Source organism: Oryx dammah, unplaced genomic scaffold (assembly GCF_014754425.2).
Source record: "Oryx dammah isolate SB20612 unplaced genomic scaffold, SCBI_Odam_1.1 HiC_scaffold_5, whole genome shotgun sequence".
NCBI lineage: Eukaryota > Metazoa > Chordata > Mammalia > Artiodactyla > Bovidae > Oryx > Oryx dammah.
In genome coordinates this window covers 93,588,774-93,605,394 of record NW_024070189.1, presented here as the reverse complement: position 1 = coordinate 93,605,394, position 16,621 = coordinate 93,588,774, and the positions used below count along the sequence as shown (strand labels likewise).

The 16,621-nt window shown below is 58.7% G+C and overlaps 1 protein-coding gene across 1 annotated transcript; it reads right to left on the bottom strand.

The window, feature by feature from the left end:
* Window positions 1–1,322: 1,322 nt before the first annotated feature.
* Window positions 1,323–16,613, bottom strand: ZNF653 (zinc finger protein 653). The gene is made up of 9 exons (XM_040240620.1): window positions 16,007–16,613; window positions 12,003–12,046; window positions 9,953–10,168; window positions 4,530–5,141; window positions 4,208–4,388; window positions 4,012–4,123; window positions 2,823–2,937; window positions 2,000–2,099; window positions 1,323–1,751 (listed from the first exon to the last, which is right to left on the bottom strand). The coding sequence occupies exons 1-9, from the start codon at window positions 16,303–16,305 to the stop codon at window positions 1,574–1,576; spliced, it is 1,857 nt and encodes a 618-aa protein (XP_040096554.1). The 5' UTR covers window positions 16,306–16,613; the 3' UTR covers window positions 1,323–1,573.
* Between the last annotated feature and the right edge of the window lie 8 nt (window positions 16,614–16,621).

Genomic DNA, 16,621 nt, shown 5'->3' with positions numbered 1-16,621 from the left:
CGAGAGGGCCAATTGAGGGAAGATGCCTTCGAGATTGAGCCAATGAAAGTGCGAGCAACCGAGAGCGCGGCCACGCGGATGGAAAGGGAAGACCAATCGTAATGGTCCGCGCAGTCGGGGCGGTGGCAATGCGGGTCCCGGGCTGGCCCTATTTGGATTTCCCTGGGCGACCTCGCTGCCGACCCCGGGCACCCCGACCGATGGCTTGTTCCCCGCCTCATGTTCCTCCTGGCTCCTGTCGGATCGGAAACTGAGTTTGTGTCGGGAAGGCTACTTCTGGGCGCGCAGACCCGGCTGCAGTTCCCATGGAAACTGCTGGCTCCCGGTTGTGCGGGGATAGCGAAGGGGGCTGAGCTTCGCGGGGAGGCTCGCGGGGGCGGCCCCAGCAGCCGGACTCGCTCATCCTCGCCGACTCATCTATCCCCGGCTGGGGTAGCTCCCAGTCCGAAGAATAAAATGAGGCCTAGCTGCGGCCCCGCCCCCACGAACTGGTGAGGAACCGGCGGGGCCAATCTGCGCGTGGCGCCACAGGGCTCCCCCGGGCACGTGCCCCGGCTCGCGGCTGCGGTCCCGGGAGTCACGTGGCTGCGGCCACCAGGGCCCACGCGGCTTGCGCGCCACCTGGCGGCCTCGTGGCCTGGAATCGCTCCCCATCCCTCTCCCTGACGGCCCGCATTGAGGAGGCGGCCGCCTCAGCATCCTCCTCTGGGAAATGGGGCCAAGGCAGCCGCCCTGCCGCTGCCAAATCCCTCCCCACCCCCCGCGGTTTCCTGTTCCAGGAACACGCGGAGCCCAGTTCTACCTCGGGGCTTTGGCACTGGCTGTTCCTTCCACTGGGCATTTGCCTCCTCCGGCTTCCTTCAGGGATGGAACCTTTATCACTCTGGTTAAATGCCACCACCCTAGAGAGCTCCCCAACGCCCCCCGACCACCAACCTAAACAGCAGCCCCAGAAACTAATTATCATTCTACTTTCTGCGCGGCGCTTCTCACAGCTGTTGATGTTTAACTTAGGGGTTTACTGAGCATCTCCCCAACTGGTCCCTGTTCACTCCGAGTGAGGAATGAGTGTTCTCTGATAGAATTAAGAGAGGGAGTCAGATCCCAAGTCCTGAGAGATGTTCAATAGCTTCCAGGGCCCCAACATCCCATCCCTGACCTTGTCAGAGGAGGGTGGACAGGCCTGCCAGGCCTAGGTAGCAGAGGCAGAGGGGAGGTTTACAGGAAAGGGTTCTGTCTGCTTCCGCCTTGCTCAGGAAAGGACCAGGCTGGAGACAGAGAGGGGCCCGCCCGCCTTCCCCCAATAACCAAGCCTAGGGAAGAACATCTCCTTTCTTGCTCTTTAATCTCGCTCTTCTCTCTTGACACAGTTCCAGCAGTGCAACCTTAGGGGCCAGCTCCAGAATTCGGGCGGGGGTGGGGGACCTGCCCCGGGGGCCCAGCCCTAGAGCGGAGCAGGGGCGCCTCCTTCCGGCCCGCGGTCCGGGCGGCGCCCTGCGGATGTCCCGGCCCTGACAGGCCCGGGCATGGTGTCCAATCGGACGAATAAATAGGGGCGTTCAGTGTTCGGGGATCAGGCGGGCTTGTGGTCCGGGTGGCTTTTGAGCGTGTGGAACTTGACGCTGTCCAGCTTCTCGAAGCGCTTCCCGCAGCGCTCGCAAGTGAAGTTGTACTGCACCTCGGCCGTGTGCTTCTTCATGTGCCAGTTGAGCGATGCGCGCTGTCGGCACTGGTAGCCACAGATCTCGCACCTGGGGGAGAGCCCGCAGGAGGCACGGGGGGGGGGGGGGCGCGGGGTCAGAGTGGGCGGGGCCGAAGAGCAGCACCGGGGAGGGGTTGTCTCGCCTCTGGGACAGGGCCCAACCACTAGGGCGGGGCCGGCCCAGAAAGGGGCGGGGCCACCTGGGGATACTCTGGAAACCCCAGAGGCAACGCTGGGGGCGTCACCCGCCTTAGGCACTGCCCTGGGCGGGCCCCTCGCCTTCGGCCTGTCACTCACTGCAGAGGCGTCTCGCCCGTGTGCGTGCGCCGGTGTACCTCCAGGTGGTTCTTCCTCTTAAAGGACTTGCCGCAGGTTTCACAGGTGAACTCGCGGACACCTGAAGAAGACTAGGATAAACTAAGGCAGCTAAGATGAAGCGCAGCTACATCCTCGCAGGAGGCTCGGAGGCTGCCGAGGAAGGCGATTGGGCAGAGCAAGAATCTGAACTCAGATCCCTGAGGGGCACAGGACGCAAACTGCCAAGCCACAGTGGGCCTGAGTTTGACCCGAATATTTCACCTGTTGGGGCGATTTCACATAAAAATCCAAAGTTCCGGCTTCTCGAAAAATCTGAAGCCGTGCCCTCCCGCTGGGCACGTGGGGAGGCACCACCGCTCCCCAAGAACCTATATGCTATGACCTGGTCAGGGAGGTGCTTGAGGCAGACGGAACAGAAATCCTGTCTCCAGTCCACTTCCCTACCCTGGGGTGGTTCAGTGTCCGGGCTCAGTCCTGAAACAGCTCCCACATGAGCATTGCTTGCGGAAGTGGGGAGCCCAGGGGCTAAGCTAGGGCAGAGGCAGCCAGCCCCTGCCAGCTCTACACGACTCATAATAGCAGGTGTCCCAGTGGCCATGCAGCTCCAGCTTACTGACCACTGGGGACGTGCCCAGTGAACTGCTTTACTTCCACCATCTCGCACCAGCCCTTGCAGTGGACATGGAGGAGGCTCTGAGAGAGGCAGCCCCAGGCCCAGGTTGCACCCTACTCCCAGCCCTGGCTTCCAGGCCCAGGGCCCCCTGCTTGCAGCTCAAGCTGCCACCCCGGCCCTGGGCCTGACCTGAGTGAATGATCATGTGCCGCCGTAGGTGGTTGGATAAATAGAACTTCTTGCCGCAGCCAGGATGAGGGCACACTTTGGTCTTCCCTTTCCGATGCACGAGGTTGACGTGGTTCTGGGGGGGAGAGGGGCAGGATTGGGTGCCACGGGCCCACCTTGGAGCTCTGCAGGGTGGGGACAGATGGGGGCCAGCTGGGGCTTGCCCCTGCTCTTGGGAGGGACTTCCAGATCCAAGCTGGGGCCCAGGGGCACAACTGAGATCAAAGAGCAGCTTAACTGGGCACCTGCTCCAGCCAGGCTCTGGGCTGGGGCATCGGTCAGCCTCATCAGAACCATGTCAGAACCATGGGAAGGGGCTGCCACCAGCCCAGCTTGTGGATGGGGAAACTGAGGCTCTGGAGGCTTAGTGGTTTGGTCTTGTCTTACAGGTGGGCAGTGACAGGGCTAGGACTGGAGTCCAGGGCTGTCAGCCCCACAGTGACTCTTTCTGTGCTGTTGAGCTGCCCCCAGAGCCTGGAGCAGGCAGCCCCCAAGTCATTCATTCCTTTGTTCTTTCATTCTTTAACTCACTGGCACAACCACTCCAGGGTGCAGCACCAGGCCTGGCACACAGACGAGGCTCAATACGTGCTTAATGAAAACATGACTTGGCAAATTCAAAGTTCTCTTGGAGCCATGTCCTGAGCCAGGAGTGGGGTTGTGATGGAACTCTGCCTCTGCTCTCAGGGCACCCTCTCCAGACCCCAGGGGGCACACTGCAGGTATGTCCTGGTAGTGCACTGAGTGACGTGGGCGAGGAGGGAAGTAGGGTGGGCTTCCTGGCAGAGGGGCACACAGAATTAAGCTTGGAGAGAAGGCACCTTGAGCTGACAGGGTGGGCTGGGCAGAGGTGGGGAGAGTTCAGGTGCTGGAAGAGGGGGAGTGTGGGGGGAGCCCCTGGGGCCAGGCAGGATACAGGGTGTGCAGAGGCAGAGGCTGGTCGAAGGAAGCAGGATGGGCGGGGCTGGAGGAGGAGGGGAAGGCACAGAGGCAAATGCCTGCCTCTCTGTGGTGAGGCTGAGACCAGCTGGGGCCAGGTGGGTGCGTGCGAGACAGGCCAGTGGCACCTGGAAGCCTCGGCCCATGAGTCACAGTGCCCAGACGCCTTGCACAGGCAGCCCTGCTGGGCCTATCTGGGTGGGGGGCTCACCTGGAAGCTGCTGAGGGCCACGTAGACCTGGCTGCAGCCCTCGTAGGGGCAATGGAACATCTCCAGCAGGCCGTCGGCGTCCATCACCCGCGACCTCTTGCTCCGCCGCCTCCTAGAGGGAGAGGAGCCTGTGGCGTTGGAGCTCCTGCCCCAGGAGCCACTCCTAGTCTCTGCCCCCGCCCACCCTGGCACCCACTTCTCAGGCTCCTTGGGGATCTCGTAGATGATGGCGGACATGTCGCTGCCCTCTAGCTCCTCCCCGTCGGCCTCGGCCTCAGGCTCGGTGCTCTCAGGCACCGTCGCAGCCAGCTCGGCCATCTCGGGGGCCACGAGCTCCTCCTTCTCCTCCTTCTTGAGCACGTACAGGTCCTCCTTCTCTACGGGGGTGGACATAGAGTGAGTGCCCATGGGGACTAAGGCTATTGAGGAGCTCATTCTGGGTCACTCCTCACCCTCCCCTCGCCAGGTCCCAATGTGCCCCCCCTTCCAGCTCCCGGACTGGCATGGACCCCCCAGACCTTTCTTGGTCTCAATGCCTGTCATGGCAGCAGGGTCCATGGTACTGGGTGGGCCACCCTCTGGCTCTGTCTGTGTGTAGGCAGCCACGCCCTCCATCATGGCACAGGGCACCTCATCGCCCAGGCCCCCTCCGGGGGCACTGCTGCCGGCTGCCACGTTGAGGTGGATGCCCTCGGCTGTGAGGGCGTCGTAGCCGGGGCCGGCGATGATGATCACCTGCGACCCGGGCACCATGCCTGGCATGGGACAGCTGGCCACCACCTCGCCCAGTGCCTCCTGGGGCACGTTCTCAAAGAGGGTGCCGGGACCCGGGCCCACTTGTACGGGCACGGGCACGCACACCACTGTCTCCAGAGCCTCTGGCCCGCTGCTGGCCGGGTTGGGGCATAGCGGGGTGCCCTGCTCGGCCAGGCTCTCCACGTGGTGGACGTCGAAGGGGATGTGCACGCCCTCCTGTGTGATGAGCCCACTGCTGCCCACCGGGCTGGTGGGCGTGACTGCCGCCGTGGCCACTGTTGCCTTGGTTGGCTGGCCCTCGGGGGGCTCCTCGGAGTCAGAGCCAGAGCTGGAACTGGACGAGTCAGAGCTGCCGGCCACCAGGCCATTTCCCACTGTGGTGACAGAGGAGAGGGGATGGTTACAACAGTGTACAACAGCAGCAGCTTGTATCTGTTGGAAGCCCCCCTGCCCCAGGGGTTGGGCACTGCCACTCCCCTGTAAGAGTGGTCAGCTCAGTCCCATATCCTCCACTGTTGCCCCTGCACTTTGGGATACTCCCCTGCCTCAGCCCCCAGACCCACACTCAGGCTTCCTAGCTCCTCCCTGGTGGCTCCTTTTCAGCCTTTTCTGTTCTTATGGGCCTGGCAAGCTCTCGCTGAGGCTTCTCCCCAGCTCTCCACTCACCCCAGCGTATTGGTCGGGCTGGCTGCATTAAACACCGCCCTCCTCCTGGACACCAGCCAGGTGTCCAACAATTGGATTCAGTTCTGACACCATCTGTCCAGAGACCGTTTCTGACCCCGTACATTAAAGAACTCAGTCCCACAAGACTGGCCCCACTTCAGATACCAGTCACAAGTCCCAGATCACCCATACTTCCGGCTATAAAGTGGAGGTTCCGGCAGACCTCTGCTCAGTTTCAATAATTTGCTAGAACAACTCATAGAACTCAAGAAAGTGATCTGCTTCTGATTACAGTTTTATTATAAAGGATACATCTCAGCATTTGTAGGATGGAAGAAAAACACAGGGCAAGGTAATTATGTGTGTGTGGGGGAGCCCATCATGGAGCTGCAAGGCTCTCTACAGACACACCGGTCTCCCAGCACCTCAACATGTCCACCAACCTGGAAGCTCTCAGAACCTCACTGTTTAAAAGAGTTTTTAAAACTTCATGTATTTATTTATTGGCTGCGCTGCAGGGCGTGCAGGATCTTAGTTCCCTGACCAGGGATGGAACTTGCGCCCCCTGCAGTAGAAGCACAGAGTCTCAACCACTGCACCACCAGGCAATTCCCAGAAGTTTTTATAAGGAAATGGCTACCCACTCCAGTATTCTCGCCTGGAGAATCCCATGGATAGAGGGGCCTGGTGGGCTACAGTCCATGGGGTCACAAAGAGTTGGACACGACTGAGTGAATTTCACTTTCTCCAGCCCCCATCTGCTTCTGGGGGCTGGGGGAAGGGCTCAGAGCTGCCACCAGTGATGGGCTCCCATCCTAAAGCTATCTAGGGGCTCTTCCGTGAGTCACTTCATTGGACTGTTCCCCAGGTGTGCAGCATGCGGGATCTTAATTCCTCAACCAAGGATCAAACTCATGCCCTCTGCAGTGGGATCAGAGTCCTAACCACTAGACTGCCAGGGAATCCCCCAGCAATAAAGTATGTTTAAATTAAGGAATGTACCTTTCTTTTCCCCTGCAATGCTCTCGCACACTTAACAGATCACAGTTTAGTGTAAACATAACTTTTACATGCACTGGGAAACCAAAAAGCTCATGGGTCACCCTTTATTTTGATATTTGCTTTATTGAGGTGGTCTGGAATCAAATCTGCAATGTCGCCTAGGTCTGCCTGCATCTATTTTTATTATAGTGCCATCTCTCCCCATAGCCTGGTGCCTCCGGTGGACAGTTCTCACCTGAACCTCCTGTGGAGGTGCAGACTGTCACACCTCACTACATCCTCCACTGCTCTCTCTGGTGTGTGTGTGGGTCTTATGGGCGTCTCAGACCCTGGTTTGAATCTCCCCTCAGAGAAAGGCTCAAAGACATCCCTATATAAGCCGGTGGCAGCTGTGCCTGTCCGGTTGCTCAGGCCAAAGTCCTGGGGCTCTTCTTGACTTCTCCCTTTCACACCCACTTCCAATCTGTCAGCAAAACCTGTTGGCCCTGCTTCCAAAATACATCCCCGGGCAGGCAGCTTCTCCTATCCCTGCCCTGCAAATTCTGGGCAGAGTCCCACCAGCCCAGAACATGCACTTCTTTCTCCTGGGTGCCCCTGCTCCCATCCTTGTCCCCCACCAAGCCTGTCTTGTCGTCAGGGTCAGAGGGAGCCTGTGAACACCTGCTTAGGTCACCTCCCTTTCTAAGAATCTGCTCATTGATTCCTGTGGAAGAGACAGGCCAGCTGCTCACCAAACAACCCCACTGTGCGCCCCCCACCCCCGTCTCTTCCTCCTGACACCTGGTGGACTACATGTCCCAGCAGCCTTTGCTGTTAGGTGTGGCAATACAGCTGAGTCTCAGTGGAAGGAGAGTGGAAGTGAGCTGTGTCAGGTCACAGGAGGTGGGGTGCATCTGTGTCAGCCTCTGGCCTTACCTCAGTTAATGCCCTTCCCAACTGACTTAGCATAGCAGCCAAACTCTTCCATGGCCACAGAGCCCGCAATCTGCCCCCGTCACCTCCTCTCTAGCCCCACTGACTTCCTTTCCATACCTGGAGATGCTGGCAGGTTTCTGCCTCAGGACCTTTGCACTGGCCACTCACTTTGCCAAATCCTCTTTCTGCAGATGCCTGTGTGGGCTCCTCCCTCACCTCCATCACAACCTTCCTCAAGTGGTATTTCTTCAGGGATGCCTTGGACCACTTTGTTTCAAACTGCACCCTTTTCTCTCCTGTTTTCTCCCCAATACTTGCCACCTTCCACTTCACTCTCGGCGTTACTTGTTTATCTTGTTTACTGTCTGCTTTTCTAGACGGTAAACAGATGGGGGGTGGAAATCCCTGTGCACAGGGTACCAGCTGATTGGTCCACGCTGAGCTCAAGTTTGTAAGAATGAGGGAATGAAGGCCAAGGGGGCCGGGCATCTTACCCAGGCATTTGGTGCTAATGTCCACAGGCAGGAAGAAACTGGGGACTGGGCAAATGCATGACTGTCCCTTCAGCTACTCACTCGAGACATAGCTGGGGTATACTGTCTAGGTACTACATATCACATCTACAGTCCCAGAGGGTCATGTGGAGAATACAGGCTCTGGAGAGGGATCCCAGTGCCCACTCCTCTAGCTGTGTAAAGTGGGGGTGCCTGCTAACCTCTCTGAGCCTGGGGCTAACTTGGCACCTAGCCAGGGGGTGTTTGGGGGTATTTAAATGAGTAAATAAGACAGTAGAGCTTATGGTAAGCACCTCATCAGTGTTTCCCATCATAGTTATAGAATAATAATATTCCCCCACCCATCCTTGACTCATCCCTAGGCAGCAGCAGGGGTAGGGTGGGGAGGATTGCCCCTCCTTTTTTTTTAAATAAATATTTATTTGTTTGACTGCACTGGGTCTTAGTTGCAGCACTCAGGATCTTTAGTTTCAGCATGTAGGAGCTAGCTTCCTCACCAGCAATTGAACCCAGGTCCCCAGCATTGGTAGCAAGGAAGTCTTAGCTGCTGGACCACCAGGGAAGTCCCGACTGCCCCTCCTTCTAACACTCTGTAATCTTTAGGGTGGACTGAGCCCTGTGGCTCCACCCTGGAGTGGGGGCAGCTTCCTAGAGAGTTGGGGCCTGGCCAGGGCATGTTCCTGGATCCCCAATGACAATGTCCAGCTGTTAAGTGGACACTAGACTACTTGCCAGTTAATAATGACATTAACGACAGAATTAATGACATACACCCACCAGCATCCCGTGGTCCTGGTGGGAGGCCCACCCTTGGCAGAGAGCTGGTAAGGGTGCTGTTGAGGGGCCAGGGCTGGCATAGGGACACAGCCACTCTCTCCCCCTCCCCGCCGGCCAGCCTTCACAACAGACCTGGCCAACTGCTCCCAGGATTCATTCCTGAGAGCCCAGACCCAGAAGCCACTGGTGTCACAGTTGGGCTGGGCCATCAAGGGACCCTTCTGGGTACCACCCCCAACCTAGCCAGACACAGAGCCAGATGGGCCAGTCACGTGACTCGCAGGCACCTTGGTTTCCTCAACTGCTAATGACGGAGGAGTGGGGAGGGTCCAGGGTGGTTCAGGGCAGGGCCTGGCATCAGGAGGACAAGATGGCCATGGGGCTGGCTGCTCTCTGGGAGCCTGGCTGACACACCATGGGACAGCCGTTGGCTGGGGTGCCCACCCGGAACACCTCTCGCCCACGGCTTCCCCTTGGCCAGCTGGGACACCACCTGCTCAGAGATGCTTGCCAGCCCTGGTGGCTGACCCCACCCTCAGCTCCAGCAGGGTGCCTGGCAGTGGGCCCCAGGTTCCTTCTAGTGCCAAGCCCCTGAGGCAGGTGGGCAGCCCCTCACCACCCACAACGTCTCTGCTGCTCCCCCACCAGAGCCAACGGGGCCCTCCTAGTCCTGAGCAGGCCACTGGCTCACGTGTGTGTGTGTGCGCGCGCACGCATGCGGTGTGGGATGGCAGGTGAAGGACTGGGGCAGTGAGAGATGACCACGCAGGGCCGGTGGTGGGCGAGGGATAAAGGGATGAAAAGGGGAGTGAGATGGAGGAGAGACAGTGCGGGGGAAGAGGAAAAAGGCACGAGATGATGTGGGGGGCAGAAAGAGTGAGGATGAAATACAGAAAGATAGGAGGGGGAAGTGGGTCTCTGGTCTTCTTGACCAGAGAAAGGTCAAGAGCAGAGAATGGGGCACAGGGAGGGCAAGAGAATGAGGTTCCTGAGAAAGAGGTGGAGGAAGTAAAGGAGAACAAAGAGGCCAGGAGAGGCCCAGCACCTGCCAGTCCCTCCAGAAGCTGAGCTGGATTCCTGGATCCCAGCCCCGCCTGCCCCTGACCTCAGGCACACTGCGCCACACCCTGGTGGTCCCTTCGCAGAATGGGGACCAGCTCTTGGGCTCTGTAAGGACTCAAGGACGGCAAGATCACCCAACGCCAGGGCCGTGTTACTTGCTGTGAGGTCTGTGATGCTGGCCTGATGCTGGCAGAGCCCCAGACCCCGCAGGCCATGGTACGCACTCCCTGCTCTCCCAGCAGACCCACCTTTGTCACTCTCAGGGTCCGAGTCGCTGAGCGGCTTCAGCGGGGAGTGCAGGTCTTGGAAGTAGCGGTGCCCGGCTTCACACTGCCACACAGCTGTGGTGTACAGGCCAAAGGTGGGGTCCAGCTCAGCCAGGTGCGGCTCGTAGGGGCAGCGGTGCTTGTGGTCCTCGTACCAGATCACCACATTCTTCAGGCAGTTCACATTGCGTCGCCGCCCTGCACACACAGGTGCGGGGCAGCATGAGGGGCAGTGCTTGCCCCCAACCCCGCCCAGCAGCGGGGCCCCCAGAACCATCCTCGGCCTTACGGCTCCCCAGAGGTTAAGACACCCTCCTGAGTCCTGTCCGGGCCTGTCCCCAGTACACAGATGAGGAAACTGAGGCTCAGAAACGTGAGACCCGCCCTGAAGACAACAGAGGCTAGCCAGGGACTGTCCCCACTGTTGGAGTAGAGTCTTATACACGACAAAGCCTGGTGCATGGCAACTGTCAGCTGCCGGTTACAGTTAGGATCGTCCTCATCAGCTCAGCGTCTCCCGCCTGCCCAGCTCAGTCGCTGCACCTTGCTCTCCCAGCTTTCACCTCTGCCCCTACCCACCACGGCTGACAGAAGGTGCCTCTGAACACTTGGGCCAAGTCACCACCCTTCTCTGCTCAGAATTTACCAGGGCTCCCAACTCACCGGGGGTAAAAGCCAAAGACCTCCCTGAGGTTTCCCAAGCCCTGCATGTCCTGCCCTGTCACTTCCTGCCGTCACCTCCTCCTACTGCTCCCCTGATCACTCCACTCTAGGCTCAGGGCCTCCTCCCAGATCCTCACCTACAGAAGTATGGTCCCACCTTAGGGCCTCTGCAAGGGTTCTGCCCTCCTCCTCCAGACAGCTGCCCTGCCCCTCGCCCTTGGAGCTGGACTGCCTGGGCTAAAATCCCAGCTCTGCCATTTCCCAGAAGTGACTCAGCTTCTCTGAACCTCAGTTTCCCCTTCTGGGCAGGGAGAGGATAATGGTCCCCACTTCCTAAGGGCTGCCGGAGGCAGGGAGTGACGACATCGACAGGGCCCAAGACAGGTAATGGTACCTAAGATTCCTGTGATGATCCTAGTCCTGCAGCTGAGGGGAGGAAGGTGTGGCCTTGACTTCCCAGGCTGGGGGATGAAGAGGAGGTCTAGGAAAGGTCCTGGGGGCTAGGGATGGTGCTGGGGCCACCAACTCAGTGATGATCATGGGGTACCACCAGCAGCCACCTCTCCCACCCAGCACTTGCCTCCTTATCTCCTCTGGGATTGGGAGTCACAGTCTTAGCTCAGCTTCTGCGTCTGACCATGAGCAGGGGAAGGGGAGGGGCTCACTGACATCAGACGGATGTCCCTGGACCACAGGCCCTCACCCTGCTGGATGTGGCCTAAGACCCACTGCCCCACGGCTCGGTGTCTTGGCCAGGGGGTTAGGACCAGGAGCTCCAGCCTCTGTTCCAACAGCCCACACCCGGCTCCCCTCGAGCCTGGCACACCACACGCCCTGTAGGCTGGGGCACAAACAGTTCCCTCTGCTCTGCCTGGCTCCTCCCTGGCTGACTCCCACGCACTGGGCAGGAGAACAGAGGAGCGGACGGGACCCCTTGGGAGATGCACAGGCCTGGGTTTGCGGTCTGGCCTGGCCACTTTCTGGCTGTGCAGCTTAGGCAGTGACTCAGCCTTTCTGGGTCAGATGGGGGCAATGAGAGCACTCCCGCTGGGCACAGCACTGGTTCAGGTTGCCTCCGACCCTTCCTGGCCCCACTCCCACCCAAGCCCCAGGCTGGGTCAGGACTCTCTCTGGGCCTCCTGGTACCCCTACATCCCCACCCCAGGCCTGCCTGGCCTGCCCCCACCCTCCCCATCTTTCCCGTGAGACTGTGGGCTCTGGGAGGGCAGGGCTGAGTCTGCCCCATCTCACATGGTGCCTGGCACGCGTGGGCCCTCCATAAACCATCTGCGAGGGACGGAGGGTGGGAACCAGCCACAAAGCCACTTACTCCCATCACCACCCCCACCCTGGCTGCAGCCCCACTTACTTTTCTTCCGCTTTGGCTTTTTAGGGACTTGCTCCCAAGGCTTCCTGTAACAGAGAGAGGAGGCAGTGGGGAGTGACCCTGGGGACTGATGATGGTGAGACCCTAATCCTGCTTGTGTGGAACAGCATGGAAGCTTCTGCTTCCTGGGCCTGGCCTACTGTTCACGGCAGCTTCACTTGGGCTCTGCTGCCCTGGAGTGGGGTCTACCATCATCACCCACCTCACAGAGTGGGAAACTGAGGCCCTCAGCATGAGGCCGCCCGCCCAGGGTCCCCAGACTGGGAAGTAGACTTATCAAGAGGGAGTTTATTTGAGGAGCCTGACCTAATCAGGGGAGACTTTAAAAGTGCACTGCTGGCTCAACGCTGAGGACTCTGCCTGCCAGTGCAGGAGCCACAGGTTCAAAACCTGGTCCGGGAAGATCCCACATGCCATGGAGCAAATAAGCCTGTGGCCACAACTACTGAGCCTGTGCTCTAGAGCCCAGGAGCCACAACTACTGAGCCCATGTGCTGCAGCTACTGAAGCCTGCACACTCTGGAGTCTGTACTCTGCAACAAGAGAGGCCACTGCAGTGAGAAGCCCACACACCACAACTAGAGAGTAGTCCCCACTCTCTGCAACTAGAGAAAAGCCCTTGAAGCAACGAAGACCCAGCACAGCCAAAAGTAAATGAGTAAAATTAATAACAATAATAAATGCACTGCTGAAGCCACAGACTGGAGACAGAGAGCAAGAGGGCCTGAAGCCAGAGACTGGAGACAGAGAGCAAGGGGGCCTGAAGCCAGAGACTGGAGACACAGAGTAAGGGGGCCTGAAGCCAAAGACTGGAGACACAGAGTAAGGGGGCCTGAAGCCAGAGACTGGAGACAGAGAGCAAGGGGGCCTGAAGCCAGAGACTGGAGACACAGAGTAAGGGGGCCTGAAGCCAGAGACTGGAAACAGAGAGCAAGGGGGCCTGTGAGGGGCCAGGACCTGAAAATGGCCCAGCAAGACTGCAGGAACCCCAGCCATACAGCCCCAAGGAGATGGATTCTGCCAAAGCTCTGAGCAAGTTTAGAAGCAGGTCTTTCCCTGGGTGAGCCTCTAGGCGACAATGGCATATCAGGCTGATACCTTGATTTCAGCCTTGAGACCCTGAGCTGAGGATCCAGCTACAATGTGCCAGACACCTGACCTGCAGAAATGTGAGATCATAAATCTGTGTAATTTTAAAGCCACTGAGTCTGTAGTCAGTTGCTACCCAATAGCACCATCATAGACTTGACCGCAGACAGTCCCATCCAAGGTCCTGCACATTCTGCCCCTGAGGCTGGACCAGAGTCCTGGGGAGACGGTCAGGCCCTAATGGCCTGCTTGACGAGGGTCCTGCCCAAAGGCCATGCCATTGTGTCCACCTGCCTCCAGAGCTTTCCCCTGCCCTGCCTGGGTCCCCACACTGACTGTGTGCCTCCGTGGGCCATGGCCTCGGGGAGCCCAAAGGCGGGGGGACCCCATGGTCTCCTATACCAGGATGGCCACCAGATCTGCCAAGCAGATTCCTGACCCCACATGGGCCTCCCAGCTGTGGTCTAGCACATGTTCTGAGATGCTTTAGAGCCATCTCTCCTGGACCGGCCAGGGCCTCCCTCCACATTCCTGCCACCATGCTTCAGGGTCTGCCCACCTGATTCAGACTGCTTCTCTGCTCTTCCTCATCTAAACCATAGCAGCAGACTCTGGGACAGTGGGTGAGCAACCCTGCCTCCCTGTGCCTCAGTTTACCCATCTGTAGTGGGGCTCATAACAGTACCTTCTTCATGGGGTTGGCACGACATTATAGGCATTATAAAGAGCCTGGTAATTATTCACTCAGCAAATGGTAATGATGATCACATTGTTATTTAGTTGCTCAGTCGTGTCCAGTTCTTTTGCAACCCCATGGACTCTAGCCCGCCAGGCTCCTCTGTCCATTGGATTTCCCAGGCAAGAATACTGGAGTAGGTTGCCATTTCCTCCTCCAGGGGATTGAACTCAAGTCTCCTGCATTGCAGGTGGATTCTTTACCACTGAGCCACCTGGGAAGCCCAATGATGACCATTATGAGTCTCAATATTGTCACAGAACCAGGACCTGGGACACTGGTCTCCTTACTGTGGTTGGGACCACCCTCTTGCCACAGATATCCTGACAGCCAGTCTAGGGTCTCTCTTCAGCTCCAATGCCCACCCTCTCTGACCCTTGTCCAGCCTGATGACATGTCTCAGCTCCCATATTCCAAGTCTGGTCCCAGAACAGCTCCTCTGAGCTCCTCTATCCCTCCTGCCCAGGCTCTGCCCAGGAATCTGTGCCCCAGTGTCCCATCCCAGGAGCCTCTATGCCCTCCCATGGCCCCACCTCCCCTCCAAAGGGCCAGACTGGTTGCCTCAATTCTCACCCAAACTCAAATCTAAACACCCATGACCTTCCACCCATTCATAGCCTCACCATGGCTGGGGTGCTGGGAACTTCACTTCGTGGTGGAGACAGGCTTGGTGTCACTCAGACCGGAGTTCAAGTCTCATCTTTGCTACTGACTGCCTATGTAATCTCAAGCAGGTTTTGTCCCCTCTGGGCCTCAGTTTTCTTATCTGTGAAGTGGGGATAACTGCAGTGCCTCCCACACAGGTTAACCTGCCATGCAGGTTAAAAGAAGAAACTTCCCTGAGTGTATCTTCTGGATTACTCATGTGTTGTGCCCTGAGGCCAGGTTTTGCCACACCACACAGCTTGGGTGTCTCAGTGCCCCTGCCCCAGTCCTGCAGGCCCACACAGCTGCAGCTCAGCCAGACAAGCTTCTGGAAACATCACTTTCAGCTTAGGAACCCCCCGGGGCTCCCTCTGGCCAGCGGTTCTCAACTCCAGCTATACAGCTTCAGCTCTTCAGAAAAAATATAGGATCTGCAACTCTACCCAGACTAACTGAATCAGAAACTCCAAGTAGTTGTGACACTGGCCTAAAGTTGTATAAGCTCCTAGCATTTCCTTCCCTGCTCTTTCTTGGGCATGTAAGCCAGCCTGCTACCCTGGGGAGGGAGTGGGTATAATTCAGCAGGTTCTGGTTGACTCCTGATCCCTAGAATCTCCTCTGAGAGAAATGTGTGAATGTATACAAATGAAAACCAGGGCAGATCAGGGTTTTGTTGCAGCATTGCTTGCGACAGGAAACAAACATTGTAACAGCTAATATCCGGACAGCTCACTATGTTCCGGGCACTGTTCTAAGCATTTGGGTGTAACTTAACTCATTTAATCATCACGTCAACCTATAAGGCAGAAAGAGAAAAATTCCTTCCTTACAAGTCATTTTTAAGACCAAGGTTCCATAAAGACCTCTGCCCTCCACCTGAGCAGCTAACTTGGGGTTTCCTCTTCACCCGAGTCTCCCTAGGCAGACGTGTTCCCCAAGAACCAAGAGGTTGAGGGATTGTAAGGGGTCCTCTGGGAGTGTGCGGCCTTGTTTTCTGGGAGTGGACCCCATGCAATGCCAGGTGGGTCACTGGAACCTCAGGACAGTTAGGGCTGGGAGGCCCGGGATGTTCAGTCACAGCCCCAGGCTACACTGTGGAGGTTTAAGGGGATGAGGCCTTCGAGGTTCCTGGGGCCGGTGGAGACCTCAGAACGGTGAGGCTTCAGAAGGGCGGGGCCGCCCCTCCAGAGATTGGGCCGTTAGAATGCTTGGAGGTGGGTCCCATACCAGGATTGGGCAGCCAGAGCCCTAGGGGGCGGGGCCAAAGGCCCAGGAGGCGGGTCGAGAGGCTGGATGCATCTAGGATTGGGCAGTCGGAGCGACGGGAGGTGGGGCCGCGAGACAGGCGCGTCCCAGGACCTGCAGTCGGAGACCCAGGCCGGCCGCCGGGGTGCCGGGCGGGGCTCACAGGTGCCATGGGCGGGGCCTGGGGGCAAATGGGGCGGGGCCAGGCTCAGCGGGGGATGGGGGCGTCTCCTCCCTCACTCCCTCCCACCCTCAGGCCGGGCCCCCTCACCCGTGGCGGCCGCTACGCTGGCCGCGCTCCAGCGAGATGAGGTAGGCGGCGAGCTTGGCGTCGCTCCAGCCGCTGCGGCGCCGCAGGTCCACCCAGGGCCCGTGCGCCTCGCCCAGGTACACGCGCCTCACGTCGTACTTCTTCCGGGACTCGAGCCGCCGTCGGGCCCGGTCCGACTCCGTAAGCCGTGGCCGGCCCCGCGCTTTGCGGCCCGAAGCGCTCTCCTCGGCGGCCGCCTCCCCGCCTGCGCCCGCCTCAGCCTCCGCCTCCGCCTCGGGCTCCGGCGCCCGCTCCGCCATCCCCCCCTCCCTGGTTACCAGCCTCCCCCGTTGTTAGGAGCCCGGCCGGAAGTGGCGCGCATGTTCCGCGCCGGCGGGAAATTTCTGATGGACTCTTACTGCCCCACGGCGTCAAAAGGAGCCCGAGAGCAGAAGCTGCGCATGCGCGCGACAAACGCAACAACTCCCTCTTCTTAATCCCTTGTTAAACTTTTGAGTAAACAAGAGGCAGAAGGGGTAGTTGAAGGTAAGAGGCTGATCGAGGAGGAAACAGCGAAGAGAACCCGTAGACCCCCGGGGGGTAGGGGATTCTTCCTCTGTACCTTTATCCTGAATG